This window comes from Triticum dicoccoides, chromosome 3B, assembly GCF_002162155.2.
Source record: "Triticum dicoccoides isolate Atlit2015 ecotype Zavitan chromosome 3B, WEW_v2.0, whole genome shotgun sequence".
Taxonomy (NCBI): Eukaryota; Viridiplantae; Streptophyta; class Magnoliopsida; order Poales; family Poaceae; genus Triticum; species Triticum dicoccoides.
This window is the reverse complement of record NC_041385.1, coordinates 735775911-735789871: the sequence shown is the minus strand read 5'-3', so window position 1 is coordinate 735789871 and position 13961 is coordinate 735775911. Positions and strand designations below refer to the sequence as shown.

The following is a 13961-nucleotide window of genomic DNA, read 5'->3' as shown; positions in this document are numbered from 1 at the left end:
AATTGTGATGATCTTCATTATTAGAGCATTGTCCCAGTGAGGAAAGGATGATGGAGACTATGATTCTCCCACAAGTCGGGATGAGACTCTGGACTAAATAAAAAAAGGCCATAAAAAGAGAGAGAAAAGGCCCAAATAAAAAAATCAGTGAAAAGGAGAGAAGGGGCAATGCTACTATCCTTTTTTCCACACTTGTGCTTGAAAGTAGCACCATGATCTTCATGATAGAGAGTCTCATATGTTGTCACTTTCATATAATAGTGGAAATTTTCATTATAGAACTTGGATTGTATATTCCAATGATAGACTTCCTCAAAATGCCCTAGGTCTTCGTGAGCAAGCAAGTTGGATGCACGCCCACTTAGTTTCTTTTTAAGATTTCATACACTTATAGATCTAATGCATCTGTTGCATGGAAATCCCTACTCACTCACAATTATATCTATTGATGGGCATCTCCATAAACCGTTGATACGCCTAGTTTATGTGAGACTATATTCTCCTTTTTGTCTTCTCCACAACCACCATCCTATTCCACCTATAGTGCTATGTGTTGGAAATATGCCCTAGAGGCAATAATAAAAGCATTATTATTATATTTCCTTGTTCATGATAATTGTCTTTATTCATGCTATAATTGTGTTATCCGGAAATCGTAATACATGTGTGAATAACAGACACCAACATGTCCCTAGTGAGCCTCTAGTTGACTAGCTCGTTGATCAACAGATAGTCATGGTTTCCTGACTATAGACACTGGATGTCATTGATAACGAGATCACATCATTGGGAGAATGATGGGATGGACAAGACCCAATCCTAAACATAGCACAAGATCGTATAGTTCGTTTGCTAGAGTTTTCCAATGTCAAAGTATCTTTTCCTTAGACCATGAGATCGTGTAACTCCCGGATACCGTAGGAGTGCTTTGGGTATGCCAAACGTCACAACGTAACTGGTTGACTATAAAGGTAGACTACGGGTATCTCCGAAAGTGTCTGTTGGGTGACATGGATCAAGACTGGGATTTGTCACTCCGTATGACGTAGAGGTATCACTGGGCCCACTCGGTAATGCATCATCATAATGAGCTCAGAGTGACCAAGTGTCTGGTCACGGGATCATGCATTATGGTACGAGTAAAGTGACTTGCCGGTAACGAGATTGAACGAGGTATTGGGATACCGACGATCGAATCTCGGGCAAGTAACATATCGATAGACAAAGGAAATAGCGTACGGGATTGATTGAATCCTCGACATCGTGGTTCATCCGATGAGATCATCGTGGAGCATGTGGGAGCCAACATGGGTATCCAGATCCCGCTGTTGGTTATTGACCGGAGAGTCGTCTCGGTCATGTCTGCTTGTCTCCCGAACCCGTAGGGTCTACACACTTAAGGTTCGGTGACGCTAGGGTTATGAAGATATGTATATGCAGAAACCCGAATGTTGTTCGGAGTCTCGGATGAGATCCCGGACGTCACGAGGAGTTCCGGAATGGTCCGGAGGTAAAGAATTATATATAGGAAGTGCTATTTCGGGCATCGGGACAAGTTTCGGGGTTATCGGTATTGTACCGGGACCACCGGAAGGGTCCCGGGGGTCCACCAGGTGGGGCCACCTGTCCCGGGGGGCCACATGGGCTGTAGGGGGTGCGCCTTGGCCTAGATGGGCCAAGGGCACCAGCCCCTATAGGCCCATGCGCCTAGGGTTTCCACCATGGAAGAGTCCATGTGGTGGAAGGCACCCCTAGGTGCCTTGGGGGGGAGGGAAACCTCCCCTTGGCCGCCGCACCCCTAGTAGATCTCATCTACTAGGGCCGGCGCCCCCCCCCCATGGCACCCCTATATATAGTGGGGGGAGAGGAGGGATTTCACACCAGCCCCTGGCGCCTCCATCTCCCCCCGTTACGTCTCTCCCTCGTAGTCTCGGCGAAGCCCTGCTGCTGTGACGCCCTGCATCCACCACCACGCCGTCGTGCTGCTGGATCTTCATCAACCTCTCCTACCCCCTTGCTAGATCAAGAAGGAGGAGACGTCTCCCGTCCCGTACGTGTGTTGAACGCGGAGGTGCCGTCCGTTCGGTGCTGGTCATCGGTGATTTGGATCACGTCGAGTACGACTACATCATCACCGTTCTTTTGAACGCTTCCGTGCGCGATCTACAAAGGTATGTAGATGCATCTAATCACTCGTTGCTAGATGAACTCCTAGATGATCTTGGTGAAACGAGTAGGAAAATTTTTGTTTTCTGCAACGTTCCCCAACAGTGGTATCAGAGCCAAGTTTATGCGTAGTTCTTCTTGCGCGAGTAGAACACAATTTATTGTGGGCGTAGATTTGTCAACTTTCTTGCCGTTACTAGTCCTTTCTTGCTTCAGCGGTATTGTGGGATGAAGCGGCCCGGACCAACCTTAGACGTACGCTTACGTGAGACCGGTTCCATCGACTAACATGCACTAGTTGCATAAGGTGGCTGGCGGGTGTCTGTCTCTCTCACTTCAGTTGGAGCGGAATCGATGAACAGGGTCCTTATGAAGGGTAAATAGAAGTTGACAAATCACGTTGTGGCTTTAACGTAGGTAAGAAAACGTTCTTGCTAGAACCCTAATTCAGCCACGTAAAACTTGCAACAACAATTAGAGGACGTCTAACTTGTTTTTGCAGCAAGTGGTTTGTGATATGATATGGCCAAAGTTGTGATGAATGATGAATGATCTATATGTGATGTATGAGATGTTCATGCTATTGTAATAGGATTCACGACTTGCATGTCGATGAGTATGACAACCGGCAGGAGCCATAGGAGTTGTCTTTATTCTTTTTATGACCTGCGTGTCATCGAGAAACGCCATGTAAATTACTTTACTTTATTGCTAAACGCGTTAGCCATAGTAGTAGAAGTAATAGTTGGCGAGCAACTTCATGGAGACACGATGATGGAGATCATGATGATGGAGATCATGGTGTCAAGCCGGTGACAAGATGATCATGGAGCCCCAAGATGGAGATCAAAGGAGCTATGTGATATTGGCCATATCATGTCACGTTTATTATTTGATTGCATGTGATGTTTATCATGTTTTGCATCTTGTTTACTTAGAACGACGGTAGTAAATAAGATGATCCCTCACAATAAATTCAAGAAGTGTTCCCCCTAACTGTGCACCGTTGCGACAGTTCGCTGTTTCAAAACACCACGTGATGATCGGGTGTTTTATTCAGACGTTCACATACAACGGGTGTAAGACAGATTTACACATGCAAACACTTAGGTTAACTTGACGAGCCTAGCATGTACAGACATGGCCTCGGAACACAGAAGACCGAAAGGTCGACCATGAGTCGTATAGAAGATACGATCAACATGAAGATGTTCACCGACGTTGACTAGTCCGTCACACGTGATGATCAGACACGGTCTAGTTAAACTCGGATCATGTAATACTTAGATGACTGGAGGGATGTCTAATCTAAGTGGGAGTTCATTAATAATTTGATTAGTTGAACTTAATTATCATGAACTTAGTCTAAATATTTTACAATATGTCTTGTAGATTAAATGGCCAACGTAGTCCTCAACTTCAACGCGTTCCTGGAGAAAACCAAGCTGAAAGACGATGGCAGCAACTATACGGACTGGGTCCGGAACCTGAGGATCATCCTCATAGCTGCCAAGAAAGATTATGTCCTACAAGCACCGCTTGGTGACGCACCCGTTCTCCCTGCAGAACAAGATGTTATGAACGCTTGGCAGGCACGTTCCGATGACTACTCCCTCGTTCAGTGCGGCATGCTTTACAGCCTAGAGCCGGGGCTCCAAAAGCGTTTTGAGAGACATGGAGCATATGAGATGTTCGAAGAGCTGAAAATGGTTTTCCAAGCTCATGCCCGGGTCGAGAGATATGAAGTCTCCGACAAATTCTTCAGCTGTAAGATGGAGGAAAACAGTTCTGTCAGTGAGCACATACTCACTATGTCTGGGTTGCATAACCGCTTGACTCAGCTGGGAGTTAATCTCCCGGATGATGCGGTCATTGACAGAATCCTCCAGTCGCTTCCACCAAGCTACAAGAGCTTTGTAATGAACTTCAATATGCAGGGGATGGAAAAGACCATTCCTGAAGTATTTGCTATGCTGAAATCAGCAGAGGTAGAAGTCAGGAAGGAACATCAAGTGTTGATGGTCAATAAAACCACTAAGTTCAAGAAAGGCAAGGGTAAAAGGAACTTCAAGAAGGACGGCAAGGAGGTTGCCGCGCCCGGCAAGAAAGCTGCCGGGAAGAAGCCAAAGAATGGACCCAAGCCCGAGACTGAGTGCTTTTATTGCAAGGGAAGCGGTCACTGGAAGCGGAACTGCCCTAAGTACTTAGCGGATAAGAAGGCCGGCAAAACAAAAGGTATATGTGATATACATGTAATTGATGTGTACCTTACTAGTGCCCGTAGTAGCTCCTGGGTATTTGATACCGATGCAGTTGCTCACATTTGTAACTCAAAGCAGGGGCTGCGGAATAAGCGGAAACTGGCAAAGGACGAGGTGACGATGCGCGTCGGGAATGGTTCCAAGGTCAATGTGATCGCCGTCGGCACGCTACCTTTGCATCTCCCTTCGGGATTAGTTTTAAACCTTAATAATTGTTATTTAGTGCCAGCTTTGAGCATGAACATTGTATCGGGATCTCGTTTAATTCGAGATGGCTACTCTTTTAAATCTGAGAATAATGGTTGTTCCATTTTTATGAGAGATATGTTTTATGGTCATGCTCCTATGGTGAATGGTTTATTCTTTATGAATCTCGAACGTGATGCTACACATGTTCATAATGTGAGTACCAAAAGAAGTAAGGTTGATAATGATAGTCCCACATACCTGTGGCACTGCCGCCTTGGTCACATAGGTGTCAAATGCATGAAGAAGCTCCATGCTGATGGACTTTTAGAGTCTCTTGATTATGAATCATTTGACACATGCGAACCATGCCTTATGGGTAAAATGACCAAGACTCCATTCTCAGGAACAATGGAGCGAGCAACCGACTTATTGGAAATCATACATACTGATGTGTGCGGTCCAATGAGTGTTGAGGCTCGCGGTGGCTATCGTTATGTTCTCACCCTCACTGATGATTTAAGTAGGTATGGGTATATCTACTTAATGAAACACAAGTCTGAAACCTTTGAAAAGTTCAAGGAATTTCAGAGTGAGGTTGAAAATCAACGTGACAGGAAAATCAAGTTTCTACGATCAGATCGTGGAGGAGAATACTTGAGTCACGAGTTTGGCACACACTTAAGAAAATGTGGAATAGTTTCACAACTCACGCCGCCTGGAACACCTCAGCGTAATGGTGTGTCCGAACGTCGTAATCGCACTCTATTAGATATGGTGCGATCTATGATGTCTCTTACCGATTTACCGCCATCCTTTTGGGGCTATGCTTTAGAGACTGCCGCATTCACTTTAAATAGGGCTCCGTCGAAATCCGTTGAGACGACACCGTATGAATTATGGTTTGGGAAGAAACCTAAGCTGTTGTTTCTAAAAGTTTGGGGATGCGATGCTTATGTCAAGAAACTTCAACCTGAAAAGCTCGAACCCAAGTCGGAAAAATGCGTCTTCATAGGATACCCAAAAGAAACTATTGGGTACACCTTCTACCTCAGATCCGAAGGCAAGATCTTTGTTGCCAAGAATGGGTCCTTTCTGGAGAAAGAGTTTCTCTCGAAAGAAGTAAGTGGGAGGAAAGTAGAGCTTGATGAAGTATTACCTCTTGAACCGGAAAATGGCGCAACTCAAGAAAATGTTCCTGAGGTGCCTGCACCGACTAGAGAGGAAGTTAATGACAATGATCAAGATACTTCTGATCAAGCCCCTACTGAAATTCGAAGGTCCACAAGGACACGTTCCGCACCAGAGTGGTATGGCAACCCTGTCTTGGAAATCATGCTGTTAGACAACGGTGAACCTTCGAACTATGAAGAAGCGATGGCGGGCCCGGATTCCGACAAATGGCTAGAAGCCATGAAATCCGAGATAGGATCCATGTATGAAAACAAAGTATGGACTTTGACTGACTTGCCCGTTGAGCGGCGAGCCATAAAAAATAAATGGATCTTTAAGAGGAAGACAGACGCGGATGGTAATGTGACCATCTATAAAGCTCGGCTTGTCGCTAAGGGTTATCGACAAGTTCAAGGGGTTGACTACGATGAGACTTTCTCACCGGTAGCGAAGCTGAAGTCCGTCCGAATCATGTTAGCAATTGCCGCATTCTATGATTACGAAATATGGCAAATGGACGTCAAAACGGCATTCCTTAATGGCTTCCTTAAGGAAGAATTGTATATGATGCAGCCGGAAGGTTTTGTCGATCCTGAGAATGCTGACAAAGTGTACAAGCTCCAACGCTCGATTTATGGGCTGGTGCAAGCATCTCGGAGTTGGAACATTCGCTTTGATGAGATGGTCAAAGCGTTTGGGTTTACACAAACTTATGGAGAAGCCTGCGTTTACAAGAAAGTGAGTGGGAGCTCTGTAGCATTTCTCATATTATATGTAGATGACATACTTTTGATGGGAAATGATATAGAACTCTTGGACAGCATCAAGGCCTACTTGAATAAAAGTTTTTCAATGAAGGACCTTGGAGAAGCTGCTTATATATTAGGCATCAAAATCTATAGAGATAGATCGAGACGCCTCATAGGTCTTTCACAAAGCACATACCTTGATAAGATATTGAAGAAGTTCAATATGGATCAATCCAAGAAGGGGTTCTTGCCTGTGTTACAAGGTATGAAATTGAGCTCAGCTCAATGTCCGACCACGGCAGAAGATATAGAAGAGATGAGCGTCATCCCCTATGCCTCAGCCATAGGTTCTATTATGTATGCCATGCTGTGTACTAGACCTGATGTTAACCTTGCCGTCAGTTTGGTAGGAAGGTACCAAAGTAATCCCGGCAAGGAACACTGGACAGCGGTCAAGAATATCCTGAAGTACCTGAAAAGGACTAAGGAAATGTTTCTCGTTTATGGAGGTGACGAAGAGCTCGTCGTAAAGGGTTACGTCGACGCTAGCTTCGACACAGATCTGGATGACTCTAAGTCACAAACCGGATACGTGTATATTTTGAATGGTGGGGCAGTAAGCTGGTGCAGTTGCAAGCAAAGCGTCGTGGCGGGATCTACATGTGAAGCGGAGTACATGGCAGCCTCGGAGGCAGCACATGAAGCAATATGGGTGAAGGAGTTCATCACCGACCTAGGAGTCATACCCAATGCGTCGGGGCCGATCAAGCTCTTCTGTGACAACACTGGAGCTATTGCACTTGCCAAGGAGCCCAGGTTTCACAAGAAGACAAGGCACATCAAGCGTCGCTTCAACTCCATTCGTGAAAATGTTCAAGATGGAGACATAGAGATTTGTAAAGTACATACGGACCTGAATATAGCAGATCCGTATACTAAACCTCTCCCTAGAGCAAAACATGATCAACACCAGAATTCCATGGGTGTTCGATTCATCACAATGTAACTAGATTATTGACTCTAGTGCAAGTGGGAGACTGTTGGAAATATGCCCTAGAGGCAATAATAAAAGCATTATTATTATATTTCCTTGTTCATGATAATTGTCTTTATTCATGCTATAATTGTGTTATCCGGAAATCGTAATACATGTGTGAATAACAGACACCAACATGTCCCTAGTGAGCCTCTAGTTGACTAGCTCGTTGATCAACAGATAGTCATGGTTTCCTGACTATGGACACTGGATGTCATTGATAACGAGATCACATCATTGGGAGAATGATGTGATGGACAAGACCCAATCCTAAACATAGCACAAGATCGTATAGTTCGTTTGCTAGAGTTTTCCAATGTCAAAGTATCTTTTCCTTAGACCATGAGATCGTGTAACTCCCGGATACCGTAGGAGTGCTTTGGGTATGCCAAACGTCACAACGTAACTGGGTGACTATAAAGGTAGACTATGGGTATCTCCGAAAGTGTCTGTTGGGTGACATGGATCAAGACTGGGATTTGTCACTCCGTATGACGGAGAGGTATCACTGGGCCCACTCGGTAATGCATCATTATAATGAGCTCAGAGTGACCAAGTGTCTGGTCACGGGATCATGCATTATGGTACGAGTAAAGTGACTTGCCGGTAACGAGATTGAACGAGGTATTGGGATACCGACGATCGAATCTCGGGCAAGTAACATATCGATAGACAAAGGGAATAGCGTACGGGATTGATTGAATCCTCGACATCGTGGTTCATCCGATGAGATCATCATGGAGCATGTGGGAGCCAACATGGGTATCCAGATCCCGCTGTTGGTTATTGACCGGAGAGTCGTCTCGGTCATGTCTGCTTGTCTCCCGAACCCGTAGGGTCTACACACTTAAGGTTCGGTGACGCTAGGGTTATGAAGATATGTATATGCAGAAACCTGAATGTTGTTCGGAGTCCCGGATGAGATCCCGGACGTCACGAGGAGTTCCGGAATAGTCCGGAGGTAAAGAATTATATATAGGAAGTGCTATTTCGGGCATCGGGACAAGTTTCGGGGTTATCGGTATTGTACCGGGACCACCGAAAGGGTCCCGGGGGTCCACCGGGTGGGGCCACCTGTCCCGGGGGGGGCACATGGGCTGTAAGGGGTGCGCCTTGGCCTAGATGGGCCAAGGGCACCAGCCCCTATAGGCCCATGCGCCTAGGGTTTCCACCATGGAAGAGTCCATGTGGTGGAAGGCACCCCTAGGTGCCTTGGGGGGAGGGAAACCTCCCCTTGGCCGCCGCCCCCCCTAGTAGATCTCATCTACTAGGGCCGGCGCCCCCCCCCCATGGCACCCCTATATATAGTGGGGGGGAGAGGAGGGATTTCACACCAGTCCCTGGCGCCTCCATCTCCCCCCGTTACGTCTCTCCCTCGTAGTCTCGGCGAAGTCCTGCTGCTGTGACGCCCTGCATCCACCACCACGCCGTCGTGCTGCTGGATCTTCATCAACCTCTCCTCCCCCTTGCTGGATCAAGAAGGAGGAGACGTCTCCCGTCCCGTACGTGTGTTGAACGCAGAGGTGCCGTCCGTTCGGCGCTGGTCATCGGTGATTTGGATCACGTCGAGTACGACTACATCATCACCGTTCTTTTGAACGCTTCCGTGCGCGATCTACAAAGGTATGTAGATGCATCTAATCACTCGTTGCTAGATGAACTCCTAGATGATCTTGGTGAAACGAGTAGGAAAATTTTTGTTTTCTGCAACGTTCCCCAACACTATGTCCATGGCTCACGCTCATGTATTGTGTGAAGATTGAAAAAATTTCAGAACATCAAAAGTATGAAACAATTGCTTGGCTTGTCATCGGGGTTGTTCATGATTTAATACTTTGTGTGGTGAAGATAGAGCATAATCAGACTGTATGATTTTGTAGGGATAGCTTTCTTTGGCCATATTATTTTGAGAAGACATGATTGCTTTGCTAGTATGCTTGAAGTATTATTATTTTTATGTCAATATTAAACCTTTTTTCTTGAATCTTTCGGATCTGAACATTCATGCAACAATAAAGAAAATTACATTGATAAATATGCTAGGTAGCATTCGACATCAAAAATTCTGTTTTTATCATTTACCTACTCGAGGACGAGCAGGAATTAAGCTTGGGGATGCTTGATATGTCTCCAATGTATCTATAATTTTTGATTGTTGCATGCTATTATATTATCTGTTTTGGATGTTTAATGGGCTTTAATATGCTCTTTTATATTATCTTTGGGACTAACCTATTAACCAGAGGCCCAGTGCCAGTTTCTGTTTTTTTGCCTATTTTTGTGTTTTGTAGAAAAGGAATACCAAACGAAGTCCAAACAGAATGAAGATAAAACCTTCGCGATGATCTTTCTTGGACTGAAAGCAAACCAGAAGACTTGGAGTTGAAATCAGAGACGCAACGAGGCGTCCACGAGGCAGGAGAGCGTGCCCAGGGGGGTAGGCGCGCCCCCACCCTCGTGGGCCCTGAGGGAGTCTTGGATAATTAACAACCGGCTCAGTACAACGCATGCCATCATATGGTATTTGGTCTCCATGCTTAGTCCACCACCAGTATTGTTTTGTGCTAATTGATTGTTTGGTATAAGCTATGTTACACATGGCCTCGTGCTAGCTGCTGCTGTTGTCCGTTTCCCATTGTACGTAGTAAATCACATTTGTTCCCCCGGATCAAGTGCAAGCATATCATTGACAAAGAAAGGATAATGCGTATTTTTGCCGTGTTGTCTCCCTTGGCCGGTGCAGCCCGCTCCAGAAATTGTGTTGCTTTCGTTCCCTGGTCATGTGGTGCCTTGCTTCCAATCGTGTGCTTGCTTCGTGTCTTTCTCCTCCGAATCTTTGATTTGTAGGGTGCCACACAGTTTTTTTTGAGTGAGGTTGCCATGCAGGATTAGCGAACGATGGAGACGTCAGGTGACTTGGATGTTTAGGTTACAAGGTTAGACTAAAATCTTTTGGCCCTAGGTATGGTCTCGAGAAATTTGAGTCCCAAGACGAAATCGAATAAATAGTTTTTATACAAAACTTTCATACTTCTTTATCATACTAAGGACTGTATATTTTATTATTTTGTTGGTACATTTAGCCACACAATTTGGTTTGTGAAGTTAACCAATGTTCATTGTTATCGGATAACATATATCACAGATCACTTTGTTTATGTCAAATATAAATTAAGTGATATAACATAAATTATATTTGAATTAACTTTTTTGTGATAATTCCACAAATTATATAGTGCACACATACACGTTTGTACGTATACCGATACACTACTAGGGAAAAGCACTACAAGAAATATGCCAACTTGTGACCCTCACTATTGGTCGCTGAAAGGTCATAGTTTTTCATTTGCGACCTTTTTTTGACCAAAAACAAAAGGTCAAAAGCTGGCGGTCGTAAACTGAAATTAGTGACCTTCTTTGTGATATGTAAAAGGTCGTTGGTTCCACGACCAAATTTTTGGTGACTAGCAACCTCCCCAGGCCACGTAGGCATCTGGCAAGCTAATATGGCACAAGAATCAGCCCATTTATATATTTTTTTCCTATGAATTTTTTGTCAGCTTCATGGACCAAGCCCAACATTGCAGCCTTTTTATTTTTGGGCCGTGGGCTTTTTATCTCAACAATTTCAGTTTTCTTATTTATAAAATGGGTTCACTAGTAAAGTGGGTCCTTGTTGTCAGGGTCACATTCTTATTTTTCCAATTTAACGTAAATAAATACACAATATTTAAATTGGCACACAGAAAACACACAAAATACTTCAAATATTATCAGCCAAAGTCAGTACAAAGCTGCTGCTGTACAAATAACACGTAATAAGCTCTAACATACACTTTGCAAGCTCTACAAGTGTCACAACAGTATGGCAGTCACAATTACATGCTCCACAAGTTCAATAGCATGGTACTTTACAAGCTCTACAAGTTTTATGTTCTTCAGCATGGACCTCCTTCGACAGCGATTACAACTAGGCACCTGCTCTTCTTGCCACTGTGAGGAGGTGGATGCTTGCCATGGTGTGCTTGATGATGCACACGACCATGATCTTCTTGCCACTATTGCATCCATGCGCTTGATGATGGGGATACCAATGCATACAAGTAGAACAAAATTACCAACATTAACCCACAACTTGAAGTACAAGCTAAGTATGTATCAAGTGACACAAAAACAAGTTTATATGCTAGTACAAAATCACCATCATTAACAAGTTTATATGGGAATGAAAACAATCATCAGTACTGGATTAAACACAATGTTATCTTCATATTAGCAAACAGAATATCTCTGCCATATGGAACGGACTTCTTTAAGAGATGTTGGTGCTCAATGATGCATGGAACAAACTTCTTTTATATGGGTATGTTTCAATTGCATACACAAGACAAGTCATTAATTCAATGTGAATATCAATTCAAATTGCTGCATTGCTGTAGCATATCCTCCAATGACATATTATTAGTAAGTAACTGGTCTTCCCAGGATTCAAGATGCATTATTTTGTCACCAAACTTTAAGAGATGTTGGTGCTCACCTTCCATCTTGGTGAGGTGCTTCTTCACCTTGCCAGTGCACACTTTGTAGTGCAGGGACACCTTCAGCACGACCACCTGCACGATCAAGTAAACTGAAATTAAGTTAACAAAAGGAAGGCATGGCAATGAGCATGGGAAAATTAACTTTTGTCGACATAGCAGCATGGTAGCAATGAATTAACATCAAGTTAACATAGCAGCATGGCCATGGCAGCATTTCGGTAGATTAATATCATGCATTAGAAATAGCAAGATTTGTGCATAAATCCTAGCTTAAATACAAATGAGCAGTTGCAATTCTAGCAACAATCTGAGAACACAGTCCTCTCGGTTTGAACAAGCCAGAGAACTGAACTGAACCACAAAGATATGTATAACTAGATAGAGCAGACTCAAAAACCATGCATCTAGAATCCTACTCTTCTGTGAAAAGCAAAAGCAGAACTGTACTACAGTATGACAAGTTCTAGTTCCTCCTTCATATTTCAGTTCTGCATGAACCAAGGAAGAACTACTACTGACCAATGCATATGGAACTTGTGTAAAGTAACATCAATGAATTTAACACCAAGTATGTCCTATCAAATGTTGGCAGTAGTGCATAAGAAACTATAGAAGAATAAACATGTGCCAAGTAATCATAGATAGTTCTATCTTTTTTATCTGCAGTAGAAAAATGTAATAACCAGAAAACAGATGGTAACAATCAAGAGTATTGACTCGAACAATGAAATATCCTGTTTGCGTATAATAAGCAGTTATATACTATTAGCAGGAATCTCCCTTGTTGAAACACATTAGCATAGTGATATAATATCTCTAAATGTACCGAGCATTCCTTTAGTCAACTACTAGCTCAGGCTGAAATTTAAGTGAAGCAGATTCACAAACCAAACCAAAAGTATGAAATGATACCCTTTTCAGTTTATGTGAAGTAAACATAACACTTTAAGCTTCGCTGCCTACATGACTACATCACTAACTCGATGGCATGTGTAGTAACTATTGCGCCACAATGAACACCAATCTCACCGGCAGGCGGCTCCGAAGATGGTGTGGAGGTGTTCCACAAGCTGGGCGCAGAGGGGAGGGTGGCTGGTGGAAGAAGTGGAGTCCGTGTACCCTGCACAAGAGACAAGATGAGGAGTGAGACCGGGGAGAGCAGCAGCAGTAGGGGAAGGGGAGGGGAAAGGACAGAGGGAGATGCATACCTCGCCTAGGAGCTGCAGCATGCGCTCGTCAGGGGAGTAGGGGCGGTCGGACATGCTGCGCGAGGCCGAGGCAACCAACAGCCTGCCATCTCACCCACGCTCGCTCTCCTCCACCTTCATCTTCATCTTCGAGGCCGAGGCAACTAGCAGCCTGCCATCTCAGCCCATCTTCACCTTCGAGGGCATCATCTGACTGCAGACACACATCAAACAGGGAGGGTCACGCATATGCATAATGCCCCGCGAACTCTCAAGCGAAATCTCAACATATATATGCATAACACACATCGAGCAGAGGAGATCTGGCGACTCACCAGCCCGGGGGCAGAGGAGATCTCGGACAGCGCGATGCCGGCCTTCAGCAGCTTGGACACCGCGTCGTCGACCACCGCCTCCATGGACGGCCCCGCGTCATGACCCCGCGTCGACGACCACCGCATCGCGAAGTTCCTGGCCGCGACCTCCTCGTTCTCAGGTGGCAAGTTGGATCTGGGAGTGGGGAGAGGATCTGAGGTGGGGAGGGGAGGTGTGGCGGAGGTGGGTGGCAGCGAGGTGAGGGGTAGGTGTTGGAGGTAGGTGGCTGCAGGGGAGGGGTGGGTGGCGGCGAGGGGAGGAGAGGGATCTGGATCGGAGAGCAC

The 13961-nt window shown here is 44.9% G+C and overlaps 1 protein-coding gene across 3 annotated transcripts; it reads right to left on the bottom strand.

Moving 5' to 3' along the window:
- Positions 1-11321: 11321 nt before the first annotated feature.
- On the bottom strand, positions 11322-13955 carry LOC119278181 (protein SODIUM POTASSIUM ROOT DEFECTIVE 1-like). 3 transcript variants are annotated; one of them, XM_037559533.1, is made up of 5 exons: positions 13638-13955; positions 13324-13516; positions 13145-13235; positions 12112-12204; positions 11322-11648 (listed from the first exon to the last, which is right to left on the bottom strand). In XM_037559533.1, exons 2-5 carry the CDS (start codon positions 13375-13377, stop codon positions 11545-11547), a joined length of 342 nt encoding a protein of 113 aa, XP_037415430.1. In that variant the 5' UTR covers positions 13378-13516; positions 13638-13955; the 3' UTR covers positions 11322-11544. The 3 variants fall into 3 exon arrangements, with proteins under 3 accessions (XP_037415430.1, XP_037415431.1, XP_037415429.1); XM_037559534.1 differs by having other exon boundaries at positions 12112-12187; XM_037559532.1 differs by having other exon boundaries at positions 11322-12204.
- Positions 13956-13961: the final 6 nt, after the last annotated feature.

What these genes read in the sequence shown, in the direction of transcription:
- LOC119278181 (XM_037559532.1), bottom strand. Translation starts at nt 13,377, where the DNA reads ATGTCCGACCGCCCCTACTCCCCTGACGAGCGCATGCTGCAGCTCCTA. An exon ending in TGCTGCAGCTCCTAGGCGAG is followed by an intron (nt 13,236 to 13,323) that starts GTATGCATCTCC and finishes TCTCTTGTGCAG; the next exon opens with GGTACACGGACTCCACTTCT. An exon ending in ATCTTCGGAGCCGCCTGCCG is followed by an intron (nt 12,205 to 13,144) that starts GTGAGATTGGTG and finishes ACTTAATTTCAG; the next exon opens with TTTACTTGATCGTGCAGGTG.